General features: G+C 39.2%; 1 protein-coding gene across 5 annotated transcripts in view; it reads right to left on the reverse strand.

The window, feature by feature from the left end:
* The window catches only part of Kcnip4 (potassium voltage-gated channel interacting protein 4), a 1,047,644-nt gene that overhangs the window by 102,449 nt on the left and 929,676 nt on the right, over window positions 1-15,519 (reverse strand). For all 5 annotated transcript variants that reach the window (XM_026788620.1, XM_026788619.1, XM_005366015.3 and 2 more), the window contains one exon: window positions 638-762. In XM_026788620.1, the coding sequence (XP_026644421.1) occupies window positions 638-762 (125 nt within the window). The remainder of the gene's footprint in view (window positions 1-637; window positions 763-15,519) is intronic.

Consider the following 15,519-nt stretch of genomic DNA (forward strand, 5'->3'; position numbering starts at 1 on the left):
AGAGAGAGAGAGATGCATGTGAAGACACACACACATACAGGAGGAGAGAGAGAGAGAGGGAGAGAGAGAGAGAGACTGTTAATCTTTCACCGATGTTTCATTTGACCAAAGAAAGGCTAAGAATCTTATTTAGATTTCACTCGGCTCTCGGACAGTCGTCTGCAGTTTCTCTTCTAGCCTTTTCTCACAAGCACTCTGAACCTAGACACTCTGCTGCAGATTTCTCCCTCTTCCACTAAAATGTATCTTCAGTTTGTTTTGAGGTCTTTCTGTGGCCTCGAATAATATTTTATCAGCATAAAGTAGTTTGCAGGTAAAAAAAAAAGGAAGCATTTATTGAAATGCTCCCACTCCACCTGAAGAAGAAAACAAATTCCAACAAAAGAATTCAATTAAGGCAACACTTTTCAGTACCCATCCTTGTCTAACAGTCAATTAAATTCTACCAGCATTGGCTTGTCAAAGTCAATCAGAGTCCCAGTGGGTATTGACTGTGTTCCAATTGAGGAGAGATGAGGAAATGCGTACACAGGTTTTGGGTTTCCACAGGACAGTGTGTCCCTAACCCCTCACACAATCATTTTTGAGTGATCCCCTGAGAACTGGGTAAAGGTGAGGTCACAAAGAAAGTTCTTACGTTTTTAAACCCCCTGTAAAGAATCTGAAGCTCTTTCTTGGTGAATTTGCTCTGGGCTTCCAGCAGTTCCAAAGCTTCAGGCCGATGCCTGACCGTAGCCATCTCCAGTTCATCTTCCACGCTGTCTGCAGAGGGAAACCAGAGAGAGACTTAAGCCTAATTGCTGCTCCCTTGGACCAGGAATGAGCAACACAAACATAGGACAAAACATTTTCCAGATGTCAGGGACTTGTACCTCCAGAAAGGACCCTCACACTGACAGTAACAGTCTCCGTTTCTCAGACTTCACCAAATTCAACCATGATATTGCTGCCCGATTTTCCTTAAAGGTTCCTTCTATTGAGCAAGGTAAATCTTACAATTTTAGCATTTTCCCCAAACAGCTCAAAATTAGCAACAACCTGAAATTTGTGTTTGCGTATAGAGTGCTAGTTTTAAATATAGACATGTTGTATAAAAAAAAAAATCCCTAGAATCTCATATATCCTGAATTCAACATGGAGGACTATCTTTATACTTTCTGAGGGTTCCATTAAAAAAAAGTTGGCACTGGGTTTTGATCCTACTGCACGTACTGGCTTTGTGGGAGCCTCCACAGTTTGGATGCTCACCTTACTAGACCTGGATGGAGGTGGGTGTTCCTTGGACTTCCCACAGGGCAGGGAACCCTGATTGCTCTTCGGGCTGACGAGGGAGGGGGACTTGATTGGGGGAGGGGGGAATGGGAGACGGTGGTGGGGAGGAGCAGAAATCTTAAATAAATAAATAAATAAATACATAAATAAACAAAGTTGGGAATCTTTTGGGCGGGGGGAGGAGTTTTACAAATGAAATGTTCAGACCAGGTACTGAGGAAGGCAAAGCAACAAGAGCCAGTTGGACTGGCTAAAGACCAGCCTTCTTTCTGCAGTTTGCTGGAAAGACTGGGGCCTCGAGGTACTTGTAACTAGTGTGTTGTCCAGTAAATGCAGACAATTTAGAGAGTGTTATTATACTTTTGTATCTTACCTTGTGACTATATATACATGGTAATTTATCAAAGATATTTTGCGTTAAAAAACATTTTGTGCCAATATGACTGGGAATTGCTATATACTTTAATGGGATTTTAGAATAAAATAATGTAATATATCTTATTTTTTAATATATCAGTTTTCATAACTGCAAACTGAATCCTGTTTGGTTTTTTATAATATAATCAAGCCAAAGATTTGTCAAGAGGAAATGTTTCACCCTCAAGCAATATCTCATATTGTGTGTGCTTTTAGCATACAGTCATATAAGCACAAATCTGAAGGATTCTGGGTGTAATAGGGGTGTCCATGCCTCAAAGGACAGAACTCTTTACTTAAGATACTCAGTCCTGTATCATTACAGTAGAGGGTGGGATGGAGCCATGAGGGAATATTCTCTATTCAAGCCAAGTCCATGTCCCACAGTATTTCAGTTGGAAAGCTTTAGTCATTGGCTACAGAGTACACATGCAGCTGTTATCCAAATATGTACCATCAATGAGTGAGTGACACAAACAGTGTTGCCTCTGACATGTCCACATGTACACTGAGGTCATGGGAGGGGCAGTGGGAGGGCTCCCAGTAGGGATTCGAGGATCAGGAGAAACTGAGCCATCTCCTAACTCTTGCTCTCAAGTGTTTGCAGGAAACCAGTATTGGCAATGGAACATAAGTGTGCAATGGGTGTCCTTTTCAATTAAATGACAGGAGGTACTAACAAATATTCATTATCCCTATGTAATTTGCTTTTTTTGTGGGTATTGTGGATGAGATTGTTTTGCTGATTTAGTTCTTAGTCTGTTTGTCATTGGTTTATAGGAAGGCTGCTGATTTTGTGTTAATTTTATAGTCTGACACTTGCTGAAATTATTTATCAACCCCAAAGGGAGATTTTTAGGGGATTCTTTTATACTAAGAATCAAATCATCTTTAAATAGGGATACCTAGATTTCCTCTGTTCTATTTGTGTTAGTTTTTTTGTTTTGTTTTTGTTTCCTTCTCTTGTCTATTGCTCCAGTGAAGGTTTCAAGCACTGTGGTGAATAAGAGCTGAGAGAATGGACACCTTTGCCTTGTTCCAGACATTAGTGGAAATGCCATCTTTATATTTATTTACCAAATTTCAACTTGTAGGCCGGGATATGTAAAAGGACTTCCTGTATAAGTATTTGGTAGCATGGTAACTAAGATCACAAATCAAAAATGTCCTCCCATGTAACTAAAAAAGCCTTACATCAAAGGAAACTGAGAAGGGAATCATTAGACAGCTCACAGGGTGTCAGAGAATTTTTGTCAGCTATTCATCTGTCAGAGGATAAGTGTCAGGAATTACAAATGAATACAAAAATTTCACCTAAACATTAAGAATATAAATAACACTAAAATATAGTCTATGGGGGAAACAGAAAATTCTCAAAAGAAAATTTCAGTGAAATGAAAAATAAACCCACTTTAAGATTCTTTCTTATCCCATTTTGAAAAATTATCATCATTAATACAAATCACAACAAATTCTGGTATGGACATGGCAAAGTAGAAGTTCTTTTTCCTTTAATGACTTATTTATTAGGACACATCATGTGCACGTCTTGTGCCTGCATGTCTGCAGTATCTTCTGAAGCTGGAGTTATTGACAGCCATAAGCAACCATGAGGGTCATGAGGAATTAGAAGTGGGCCCTCCACAAGAACGACAAATACTCTTACTACAGGAACCATTTATCTAGCCCTGTAAAGGAAAACATCTATATGCCATTGGTAGAAGTGTCAATTAGTGCAGTCACTTTAAATATTGGTCTGATGTTTCTTAAAAATCTAGAAAGAGCTAACATATAAAGGGGTGAATAGATAGGTCAGCACTTTAAAAGTATTGCTTCCCTTATAGAGAACCAGAGTTAAGTCCCCAGCACCCACTTGGAAGCTCAGAACCATATATAACTTCAGTTCCAGGGGAATCAGACATTCTCCTCTGAACTCTGTAGGCACAAGACATGATTTGTTGCGCACACATATGTGTAGGCATGACACATAAGAACCCAAAATGAGTAATCGTTAGAGAGAATAATAATAATAATAATGAAAAGGAACTACAATGTGACACAGGTATATTACTCCTAGACGTATACCCAATGGAGTTTCTATCCTACTACAGAGACACTTTCACATCAATGTTGATTTAGGCTCTATTTATAATATCTAGGAAATAATATCAGCCTAAATATCTATCAACAGATAATCAGTAAGATAATTTCAAAATGCAACTAAAAAACGAAGAGAATTTTCTCACATGTGTGGACAATGTCCCTACCAGAAGACATGGTTATTAAATGAAAATTATAATAAAAGACATGGGAAACCTCCAAATGAGTCACTGAGCTGTGGGCCTCCAGCAATTCTTAAAAGACACAGGCTAGTGCTATTGCCTTTATTAGGCACCGTAATAGACAAGGTAAGCACCCATTGCTGAAGATACCAAGATACAGGACATAGAGAAACCAAGCACGAACTGAACAAAAAGGTCCTCCCTGGGGGCAAGCTTTACCAATGCCCTGGGTATATTATTTAGGGTTCTGGGGAAGACAAGGCATCAGTTATCTTGCCCAGCACTTCACCCTGAATGCTGCAATATTGACCTACCAGGCAAGATATGCACACTGATGCAATACTTGCCAACTGTTACAAGGAAACATGGCTTTCTTATTAGATTGAGGTCTGTCCTACAGGGCAGAATTTCATGCCTGGTATTGTAATCTTGGTCAAAATCCTAAATTTTTGAAGATATATGCCATAGGGTAAAATCTACTTTTATTATTTTTATAAATTACCAACCTATCAAACTGTCTTCAGAATATTTATGCTTATTCCCATAGACTTGAGCTGCTCTCAGCCTTGGCTAAAGAAGTTCTTTTTGCAGTGGACAGTGGGCAGTGGAGAGATGCATGCATGACTGGCTAAAGTGTTGAGTGTAACATGCTGAGTATTCAGGCCTAGTGAAGCATCTTTACCACCCTTATCCCATTTCATGCCATCCTGAACACATAGTAGCTGTGGTTACCTTTACAAGTCCAATACAAAAAAAAAAAAAAAGGCAAATGCCATTATAGGTGAGGTAGATCATCTCCAGGCCCACCCCTTCTCAAAGATCTTTTGGCACTGGATAATTGCTTGTGGAAGGAGAACCATTACTTATTGAAGCTATGTCCACAGGTAGTTTTCTCATGTTCCAGTAGACAGAACCACATCTATGCAATATGGGCAGCTGTAGTCGGACTTGGTAGATTTAAAACAACAGCAACAAAAACACTCTGAAGTTGGGAGGGATCATCTTAATGGAGAGATTGGGGATGTTAAAGGGGAGAAATGAAGAGAAGACATCATATTTTATAAATTATAAAATTCTTAAAAGTAAAGTATAAAATTCTTAAGTAAGTAAGTAAGTAGTGTATTATCATCATGTAGTGGGAGGAACTAAAGTAGCCCAGAAAAGAAGAATAGGCATTTATTGATATATTGACTTTAGCCTGGGCTTTAGTGGGAAACTCACATAGATGGAAAGAGAATGGTATAGAGAGATGTCGGAAAAGCTGGTTCACAAGGTAGCTGTGGATTAATGACCTGATTTGTGCTGTGTTCTTAGATGTGGCAATACAAAGAAATACTGCACTTCTGACTTAATACAAGGGAATGATGTCAAGTAGAAAGATTCCAACTTTGTACAGTGATGTGTATGCCTTTTCTTTACTGTAGTAGGGAGCATGGGGGCCCTTTGTTCCATCCCACCCAGCTAGCTTACACCTGAAATAATCACACTGAAACTGTATTCATTTAAATACTGCCTGTCCCATTATCTCTAGCCTCTTATTGTCTAACTCTCACATATTAGTTCAACCCATCTCCATTAATGTGTATCACCACTTGACTGTGGCTTACTGGCATGAGTCTAACCAGCATCTGTCTCGGGCAGGAGAACCATGGTGTCAGCCCATCTCTGCTTTCTTCCTCCCAGAATTCTGTTCTGTCTTCCCCGCCTACCAGAGTTCTGCCCTATCAAATAGGCCAAGGCAGTTTCTTTAATAACCAATGAAAGCAACACAAATACAGAAGAACCTCCTATACCACTTTACACCATATAAATATAAATTCTTCAATCCATAACACTCTTCCTTTTGTATTGCTTTTAGAAATATATAGGTTTATAAAGGTCTAACTCAACATTCCTGCCTCCTTTCTGAAACCTGTCCAGACTGGCCCAAAGGCAGCTCTATCTAGCATAGGTATCAGAGGTTCTCAACCTGTAAGTTGAAACCCTCTTGGGGGTCATAATCAGACAGCTATATTCTGCATATCAGACACTTACATTACAAGTCATAACAGTGACAAAATTGCAATTATGTAGTAGCAACAAAATAATTTTATGGCTTCAGTTGACGACAACATCAGAAACTGTAATAAAGGGTTACAACATTAGAAAGGTTAGAAACCACTGAGCATGACAAAGTCACTCATTCACATCTGATGTTTCCCTTGCAGGTTCCTTAAATGGTCAGCACTACACATCTGGGTATCCTCTGGGTCTAATGGTTACCCTGGAGTCATGATGATTTGGTGAATGGATAACTAATGAGTGACTTGTTCTTGGTGCTGTTAAAGTTCCCTTTGTTCTGGAGTTCTGTGAACCTGAGCTTTTCCCTAGAGAAGAGCTTCTCAGACTGTGATCTGTGGGATGTCAGCTGACCTAAAATGTCTTCTTTAAACAACTGTGTTCTCATCTCATTGTTCTGAGAAATACAGCATAAGCAGCAGTGGAGGAGAGTGTAATCAGCTTTGGCGAGAACCCCTTCAATCAGAGTCTGACCTTGTGGAGACCCTGCGGCCTTTTCAGCATTGAGGAACAAAACAACACATTAACCTCCCAACCTTTATACCACGCAGCAAGTCTGACTGCACTACCCATGGGGAACAGTTTCTTTCCTTGCTGTCACAGACTTGCAGATGCCACATCTGAGACAAAAGGCCTAAGGCTGGAGGGTCAGTGTAATTGAATTAAGTAGTATGATAGGGTGCACATATGTGATATTCAGAAGGAACCACACGGCAGGGGTCTGCCTGTGGGTTCCCTTGTATTCCACACTGGCTTGTGCTTCTTCATGACTTTCACCTGCCAAAGGGCTGTTTCTCTTTTGAGGCACGTGACAGGCTCCAGAAAAGATCCTTGAAATGATCAGATGTTGCTAGCATATGCGGTGTTTTGAAAGCAGCACCATTGAATGCAATCAGGACTGATTCCTGGCTGAGAATTTTCCTGAGAACATAGCAGCCCGCCAGGTCATGTTTGAGCCAGATGCTAACTGGAAATGTACATTTTGGAAGATTCTAACACGGCACCTAAAGTTGACTAAATTCTTACCCTGCGAGATAGATGAGATCTCATCACAGCAAACCCCCAAAGAAGTATCAACGTCCATCTGTCACACGAGTGGAGACTGATTCTCACCGAGTTAAAACAATACATGCCAACTGTCCAACTGAAGAAAAGACAGGGACCCGATTTATATTTGACCTTTGATGTCTTAAGGTGTTCTTTTTGCTTTTTCATTTTCTCTATTTTGCTACTAAGAGAAGTAACAGTGATAAAAGTAATGGCAAACTCTTGCTGTCTGTGTACTGCCAGTGTCTGAGATGTTAACAATACCCATTTCATGGCTGCTGTTCTCCCATCTGCTGTCCGACTTCTCATCATTACTTGTATGGAATGAGCTGTGTCACCCAGATTCGTACTCTAAGGGCCCAGTGTTTTACTGGGTTTGGTTGAGCCTGTCTTCAGAGTTTTCATGGGCTGAAAGACGCTCCTCATAGTGCCAATGTGAGAGGATTCTGGGACTTCTCAAAGGCAGGGCTCATGGAAGAAGGTCACCATGGCCTCTTCTTCTTACTCTGGTTTTATGCTCACCACATGCCCTGGTCATTATATGTGCTCTCATCATGATGCATTAGTTGTGATGTAACACAGTAAAGGAAGCCTCATTAGAGCTGACATCCTCCTATTTATACTTCCAGACTCTTAACTATTTAAACAAATTATTTGATTCCATAATAAACTACCATTAGTAAAGGAAAATGAACTGATATTCCATCTGCATGACAGAATTCGGAGGCAGGGCCTTTATGACCATAACCAGGATTTTAAAATGTCATAATAGTAGGGCCTTAATCCAGCATCCAACAGGCATGGGTATCTAAGAGGAGAGGAAAGGACAATGGAGACCTCCTTAGAAAGGAAAATGCCCATGAGGACCCAAGAAAAAGACAGTGACATACTACCTCTCTGACTTTAGACTTGAAGTCTTCAGACTATTGAGAGAGTGAAATTCTACTGTTGAACACATTTAGTCTGGAGTATTTTCTCATCCAATCAGATTCAGGGGAGACACAAAGCTACTCAAAGTATTGTCTTGTTGCCCAGGTTTCCCAGTGGGTCCTGGGAAAGTTGCTAGACAATCTCATCTCTGTTTTCATAACATTCATCAGAGCAGAATTATCAACTTCATTTTTCAGATGAGAAAAATGAGTGGCATGTCTATGGTGCTGGGTTTAGTATAATAGCTCAAAGTTCAGTTGCTAGTTAGAAATGGAACAAACATGTCTCTAGAATCTGACCATACAAGTAAATGTATTACCTACCATAAAGGTAATGCTGAATTTTTTTAAATGAAGTCACCACTATTTATAAACTGTTACTTAAGTCTGGTAGTGTGATATCTCATTTCAATACTGACATAAATTTAGCAAGATATCCATAATGGCCTTTATATATAGAAGGAGCAAACTGGGACCTACAAAGTTTAAATGATGAATTCAAGGCCACATGACACCTGGGAATTAGTCCTTGCCTTTTTGTCACAAATGATCACGAGTTTAGTCAACTTGAAGTCAGCAGCTGTTTTGAGAGGTAGCCATATGGACTCTGCCATATTAGGAGATAAGAGGTGCCTCAGTTGATCACCAGCCAAAACGTGCCAAAGTACAGTCTAGGAGTTTTCAGCTAAAAAAGGATGTCCTGCCATTGAGAAACACAAGGAGGCAGGGGCAGAGGGCATAGGATCTCAGGAAAGACACAGGTGGATGTATATGGAAGTGCTTATTTCTTTGTAACAAAAACCTGAATGGGGCTCTGACCTCTTATGCAACCCCAGGCCCTTGCAAACTAGGGAAACTAAGGCATCTTGTCAAGAAGTTGATTCAGATGCTGTGCTGTATTTGTATTCCGTGACACCATGAATGCAAATGGTATTTAAATTTGTGTGTCTTTTAACAGATTTAATTGTGATCAGACAACAAAATTCCAAGATCTCCTCGAGCTATCTGGCTGTCTCTTTCCTCTTTAAATTTAAGCCTTTAAGGGCCAATATTGTCCTGCAGCTGAGTCAACAGGTCCCTCAGGCCATGACACAGTTGAGCTAGAAACTGGAATTTAAATCAATAGGGAACAACAGGCTGAGCTTTAAAATAGGCATATTTCTAGAAACTTTTCTTAAGACACTGTAGAAGCCCATACAAGCCCAACATAATTATGCAAATTTGACTCTACCTGTAGTCCCGATTTTTCTGGATATAACTGTAAAGAAACATGCTTTACAAAAAAACCATGAGAATGTGTCCTGACTTTAAAGACACAAGGTTGTGCACAATATATCTAATGAGGAAATCAAAACATCCTTTGCAGAACGGAGTTGCATTTTGTTGAAGTGGTTTATGCACTTAGACCACACTCACACAAAAGAGAGTTCTTCCTAGGATGCCATATACACCTTTCTAATAATTTTATTTTAAATTTATTTAATATATGAGTATGTACAGTGGCAGTGGTGGTAAGATGCCCATCTATTACAGTGCATGTATAGAGGCCAGAAAACAAGTTGTTGGCGTGAGTTCTCCCATTCCGATACATGGGTTTTGGGAATGGGATTCAGGTTTCAGGTTTAAAGGCAAACATCCTTACTAGTGAGTCCACCTTGCTGGCTTTTATTCCCCTTCTCATCAGACCACTGGCCTGCCACTCCTACAGCATTAACTTCGGTACATAACAGAGAGAGAGAGAGGGAGAGGGGGAGGGGGAGGGGGAAAGGGAAGGGGCGGGGGAGAGGGAGGGAGGGAGGGAGAGAGAGAGAGAGACAGACAGACAGACAGACAGACAGACAGAAATGTGAAAACACAGAGATAAACTATGTGAACCAGTCCAATGATAGGGAGTGAATGTATTTATACAAGATAGCCTTTTAAAATTCAATATGATGTTTATTTTAAAATGTATCTACTGAGGCTGAACATATACCTATAATCCCATCATTTGGAAGCCTGAAGCTGAGAAATCAGGACATCAAGGCCTAATTGATAAAAAGTTTAAGAGCCAGTTGGGATCATGAGACCCAAAATTATCTGTATTTATTATTTTTAGCCTTGTAACTTTTAGATTTTATTTGAATAGGAATTAATTTGTCTAGCCAACTCCTGAAACTACTTGTCTCACTTACAGCAACACCCTCTAAAATTTTATTACTAATGTGTACATTTTATTAAATTGATCTGATAATAAACAAATCAGTATGGGAATAACATGCTAATCTTGAATATTTTCTAATGATATTTTATCTATTATTAAACAAGAAGAAGCTTGGGCAAGTGGTAAACCCTGCTGGGCTTTCACTAAATTTGATCAGGGCCTTGATCTACGCTGTACTATGTGAAAGATTCTTCACCATGTTGTTAGAAACTGCTTCCAGAACTTCTAGAATGAGGGGATGATTTGTGTCTTCTTGTTTGATTCATGTCCAAGTCTGACACATTGGCCTGAGGTAAAAGTTGTCTAGAGAAAAACATACAAAGCTATTTTTTCTGTCAACAACATAAGCCCTTTCCTCCTTGCATTGTTACTTCAAAGACTTGAGCAGACATAAATAAGGTGCACATCCATATACCTGCCTTTCCATTCCTCGATTCTTGCCTTGCTCACAAAATGTTGGCCTGAAAACCAGTTAGTCAATAGTGCAGGGATTATGAAAGAGTTTAAGTCTACACACTGTACAGTAGATGACGATGGAAGAGCACCTGTCACAAATTACTCATCACTTCTTCCTGTTCTAACATTTGACATCCATAGGCAGACTTCAAACCTGGGCCAGACCTTGCAAGCATCTCTTTAAAGTGTTTGGCAATGTGAATTATTTTTATGTCAAGAAGGCAATGACCTGGGAATCCTCTTAACTCTTCCTGTCTGTAAAACTCTTTATCCATCCACCCACCAAGAGCTATTTTGAAATGCACATTTGAATATGTGAGTAATTAAGTCTAAGCTGATGATGTACACACAGCCCATGAAGAAGAACACTATCATACCATCAGAAATACTGAATTATTCTAAGACTTACACATACCACCCTGAGCATCAGGAGCCCGGATATGTTTTAGTCTGAAAATATTTCTTTAAACCTGGTAGGGAGTGCATTTTAAGACCAAAATAAGACATAGCACTTTAATTAGTATGTTATTCTATTTTATACTAATATATTACATGGAAAATAAAAAGTACCTTGAAAATGGCAAATTATTTCGAGCATCTCTGTTAGATGTATTTGTTGGCAATGACATAACAATTTCCACTCTAGGAGAACTTGAATTGCTTTGCAATTTCGTGATTGAATTCAATCACTACAAAATATAACAACCCAGAGGTGAGCTGCTAGACCAATTCCTCACAGCATGTATGAATGGATTGTCTCTGACTTATTTGTAAACACAAATAACTTTCTCACAAGGTTAGATTTATTTAAAGTCACCTAATTGGATTGTTCTTTATCAGCATTAAGCATGTCATTTCCAGAGTAGATCATGATGGCTTATTCCAGCAGATATTATTCCTTAGGTGATAGGTTCATAAGTGATTTTCTGTAGATGAAGGAAATGAAAGAAATGTTATCAGATATTATAATCTGATAGACATAATCTACACTAGAGCTTATAAGAGGGAGGAAGATGGATACAGAGAGAATAACTGAAATTATCCATAAAGATATATCAGAAAAAATTGATATTCTAATCAGGAAAGAAAACATGCTGGGGATTTATAATCAATGATATTTTTTTCAAAAGTAAGGAAACAAAGTAAGAGAAATAAAGAACAATGACCTCCAATAGTTCACTTTGTTTAAAAAAAATGCCAAAACAGAAGCTCCGGAGTGCTCAGCTCTAAGTGGGCTATCTATATCACACCTGCATATTTAGGAGTCATCACAAAAGAGGGGACAGAATGATTAGTTTTTGTATTTCTTTGTTTATTCACTTATACACATTTGCAATAACAATTGTTAAAAAAAAACAGGAGACTGTGAATTTTGGAGGTGAAAGACACGGAGGTTAGTGTTGGGGGAGAAATGAAGTAATTATTCTAATTTTAAAAAAGATCCCCTCTCATATGGTAGAGGGAGAATTTGAAGCAGAGCATAATTTAGCAGACCAATAGTTGTAGATTCTCCCCTGCAGCCTATGAGCAGGCTAGCCACATGTTCTTAGCCAGATAATGTTGCCAGATCTGAGTTTCATTTGTGGGAAGGCTCAATCACAAATACATTGTTTACTCCCATGATATTAATGCCACTATTGGGCTAGTGGACATGTCAATTAGGCCAGTTTTACTCTAGCTCTCAGAGTTCACAGATGGGTGAGATCGAGGCTTACTTTTCTATCCTGGTAGCATGTACAACCCCTCAACGCACTATACAAGTTACTGAGTAGGAATAGAGCTTCCAGGTGAGTACCTGCTGGATTTCTCCATTTTTCACTATTCAACTATGTTATATCATCAGCAGAAGTGTCTTACTGCCTTTTTATGGAAGTAAACAAAAGGCATTTGCAATAGCTTGCAGTGTTTGGGAGTTTCCAATGAAGTAACCCATTCTTGGAACTTAAATGCTTACTTGTTAGTCTGTGGTGTCTAGTGAGATTATTGCCACCCTGTTATGAGGCAAATTCATTTTAAATCTTTTCTTTTTAATGTTTATTGATTCTTTATGAATTTTATATCATGCACTCCAATCCGGCTTATTTCCCTGTCCCCTCAAATCAGCCCTGTTGTAACCTCTCCCACCAAAGGGTAATGAGCATGAGAGAACTAGCCCTTCCAGACACCAAATATAGCACACAGGAGAGCGGGCCCTGCATCCCACCAGGACAGCACCCCTATACTGACCCTGTTGTCAGAGTTCCATGTGAGCCAGCCCTGAAGACATGAAAGCAAGAGAGAAGACACCACCCCTACCCCCATTTCCCCTACAGAAATCAGGAGAGAAGACATTGCACCTTGCCTGGGCCAAACAGGACTGTCCCTCGAGATATGAATGAGGGTGAGCAGAACTAGGGTAGAACTGGCTCTGCTCCTTGCTATAGGTTGTATTGGGTGAGCTAGCAAAGAAGTGCTGGAGAGGTCCTCGGGTAGTGATGATGAGCGAAATCTAGTGAGTTGACCTACCCAGCTACCACCCAGGCTCAGAACTAAGGCTACGAGTTGACCCACCCCAACATCTACCCCATCTATGGACTGTTGAAGCTTGTGAAGGTGATGAACCTACATATCCAAAACATCAGGATCTCCACGACATGGGACAACAGGATGTCAGGGAGAAGCCCCAGTGAAAGTCTATTGTAGGAGGGCTGATTGTTTGTTTCCCTGCTGCCTGGCAGCACAGATTTGAAATAATCACACAGAAACCATATTATTTAAATCACTGCTTGGCCCATTAGCTCTAGCTTCTTATTTGATAACTCTTACATCTTAGTTTAACCCATCTCCATTAATCTGCATCACCATAAAGTCGTGGCCTACCAGCAAAGTTTCAGTGCATTGGTCTTCAGTAGCAGCTCTATGGCTTCCCCTTAACTCCTCCCTTCTTTTTACCAGTATTCAGTTTAGTTTTTCCTGCCTAGCTAAGTTCTGCCCTGTTATAGGTCCAAAGCAGTTTCTTTATTTATTAACAGTAGTTACAGCATACAGAGGGAAATCCCACATCAAAAGTCCATTAACAGTGGCCTCAAGCCAGACCAACGACTCATGGCAATAAACATTTGTAAGTAAAGATGAATGGACTAAAGGGCTAACGGTATGTCTCAAAAGGCCACACTACAGCTTCCACAAGATTCTTTCTTTTTATTGTTACTGTTGTTTGTTTTGTTATGTTTCTTTCGTTTGTTTAGTTTTTGGTTTTTCAAAATGATTCTTAAGGGCCAGAAACAGCTGATGTCTTCAGAGAAGGGTATTTACTGGCTGTGATAACATTATTGCACAAGTCATTCTGAGTAGCCATGACTGCATGCCCCAGACATGCAGATGACAAATACACACATACTAAGCATAGAAGGGGCAGGGACTCAATAATTACCACTCCTATCTAAAGAGCTACTGATAGTTGACAGCTGCTAGTGGAGGGAGAGTTTGTTTTCTTCAGGAATGAGGGTCTCAATAACCTCTAAGATGGTGTCATACCCATGTACATGCCAAAGCACTTAGGGAATTCAGTAGATATGAGGGGGCTGAGAAAGAGAGGGAGAATAAAAAAAGAGAGAAATAGAACATGAACTCAGAAAGAATGGAGAGAATTTAGAGTAGAGAGATTGAGAGATAAATTTTATCAAAACACATTATATGTGTATGAAATTCTCAAAAATATTAAAGTTCTTTGAGAAAGGAGTTTTTCTTGAATAGTGATAGAGCTTCTTCTGGTATTTCTACAAAATCTAATAATGCCCATACTTCATTCACGTAACTTGTAGTGTCTAAGAAATTTAATTTGATTAACTTATAAACTGCTAATATAATTCTATTGGTGCTGAGTTCCATATTTATGTATGAAGACCTTGACACACAGAAAGAAACTAAACAATTTGACAATAGTTAAAGTTCTGAGATTCATGAAATTAATTATCCTGCTATTCTTTTCTCCAAAGAGGAAGGGTGAGACATAAGCAACTTTTGTAGAAATATGCATCCTAGTAAGAATCACAAAATTAGTAGCAATGGTCTCTAAGCACAAACCAGAATTCCTCTGGAAGTGAGAATGGCATGGAATCAAGCCTTACACTTGTGATTTTGTATTTACACAGAGCATTACTTTCACGTATTGTACGTCAAAAGCTATTAGGTTCATCAGTGACAGAACTGTGCTTAAGCTACATTTACTTGACTGTTAAGTTATCCTCTGCCAAGTGGCAATCACAGCATCTGTTAGCAGTAAGACTATCCTCACCCTATATCAATAGTTTTCAATAACCTCCTGATTTCATGTAGCATCACATACAAAGGAAAGGGATTATAGGCTAGGAAGCCCCAAAGTACCTTTTTACAATAACTAAGAAAAACTAATTTTCTTTGGTGCATCTAAGCATTGTAATCATTCCAAATATTATTGCCTTCTTTGTATACATGAAAAAGTTAATTTTGGAAGGAATACCTAAATTGTGGAAGACACAGAAGTGGAAGATAGGAAACTAATATTTATATTAAAATTATGACTCTGAAGTTTAGAACTGGCGTCAAATTTTCTGAAAACAAAGAAGAGAAAGCAATGTTGAGAAAGGGTAAATGATGATCAAGGTTTCTGTCCAACCTGGTCGCTCAGCTGTTCAGTCCCAAAGAAATACACAGAGCTCTACTTTAATTCTAAGCCTATTAGTTATAGGCTTATATTAGTTTAATTATAAGCCTATTAGTTCAGACTTCTTATTAACTCATAACTTATATTAGCCCATAGTTCTTGTTTGTGTTAGCCACATTGCTTGGTACCTTTCAGTGAGGCATTCTCATCTTGCTTTTTCTGTGACTGAGC

Source organism: Microtus ochrogaster, unplaced genomic scaffold (genome assembly GCF_000317375.1).
Source record: "Microtus ochrogaster isolate Prairie Vole_2 unplaced genomic scaffold, MicOch1.0 UNK5, whole genome shotgun sequence".
NCBI classification, from domain to species: Eukaryota; Metazoa; Chordata; class Mammalia; order Rodentia; family Cricetidae; genus Microtus; species Microtus ochrogaster.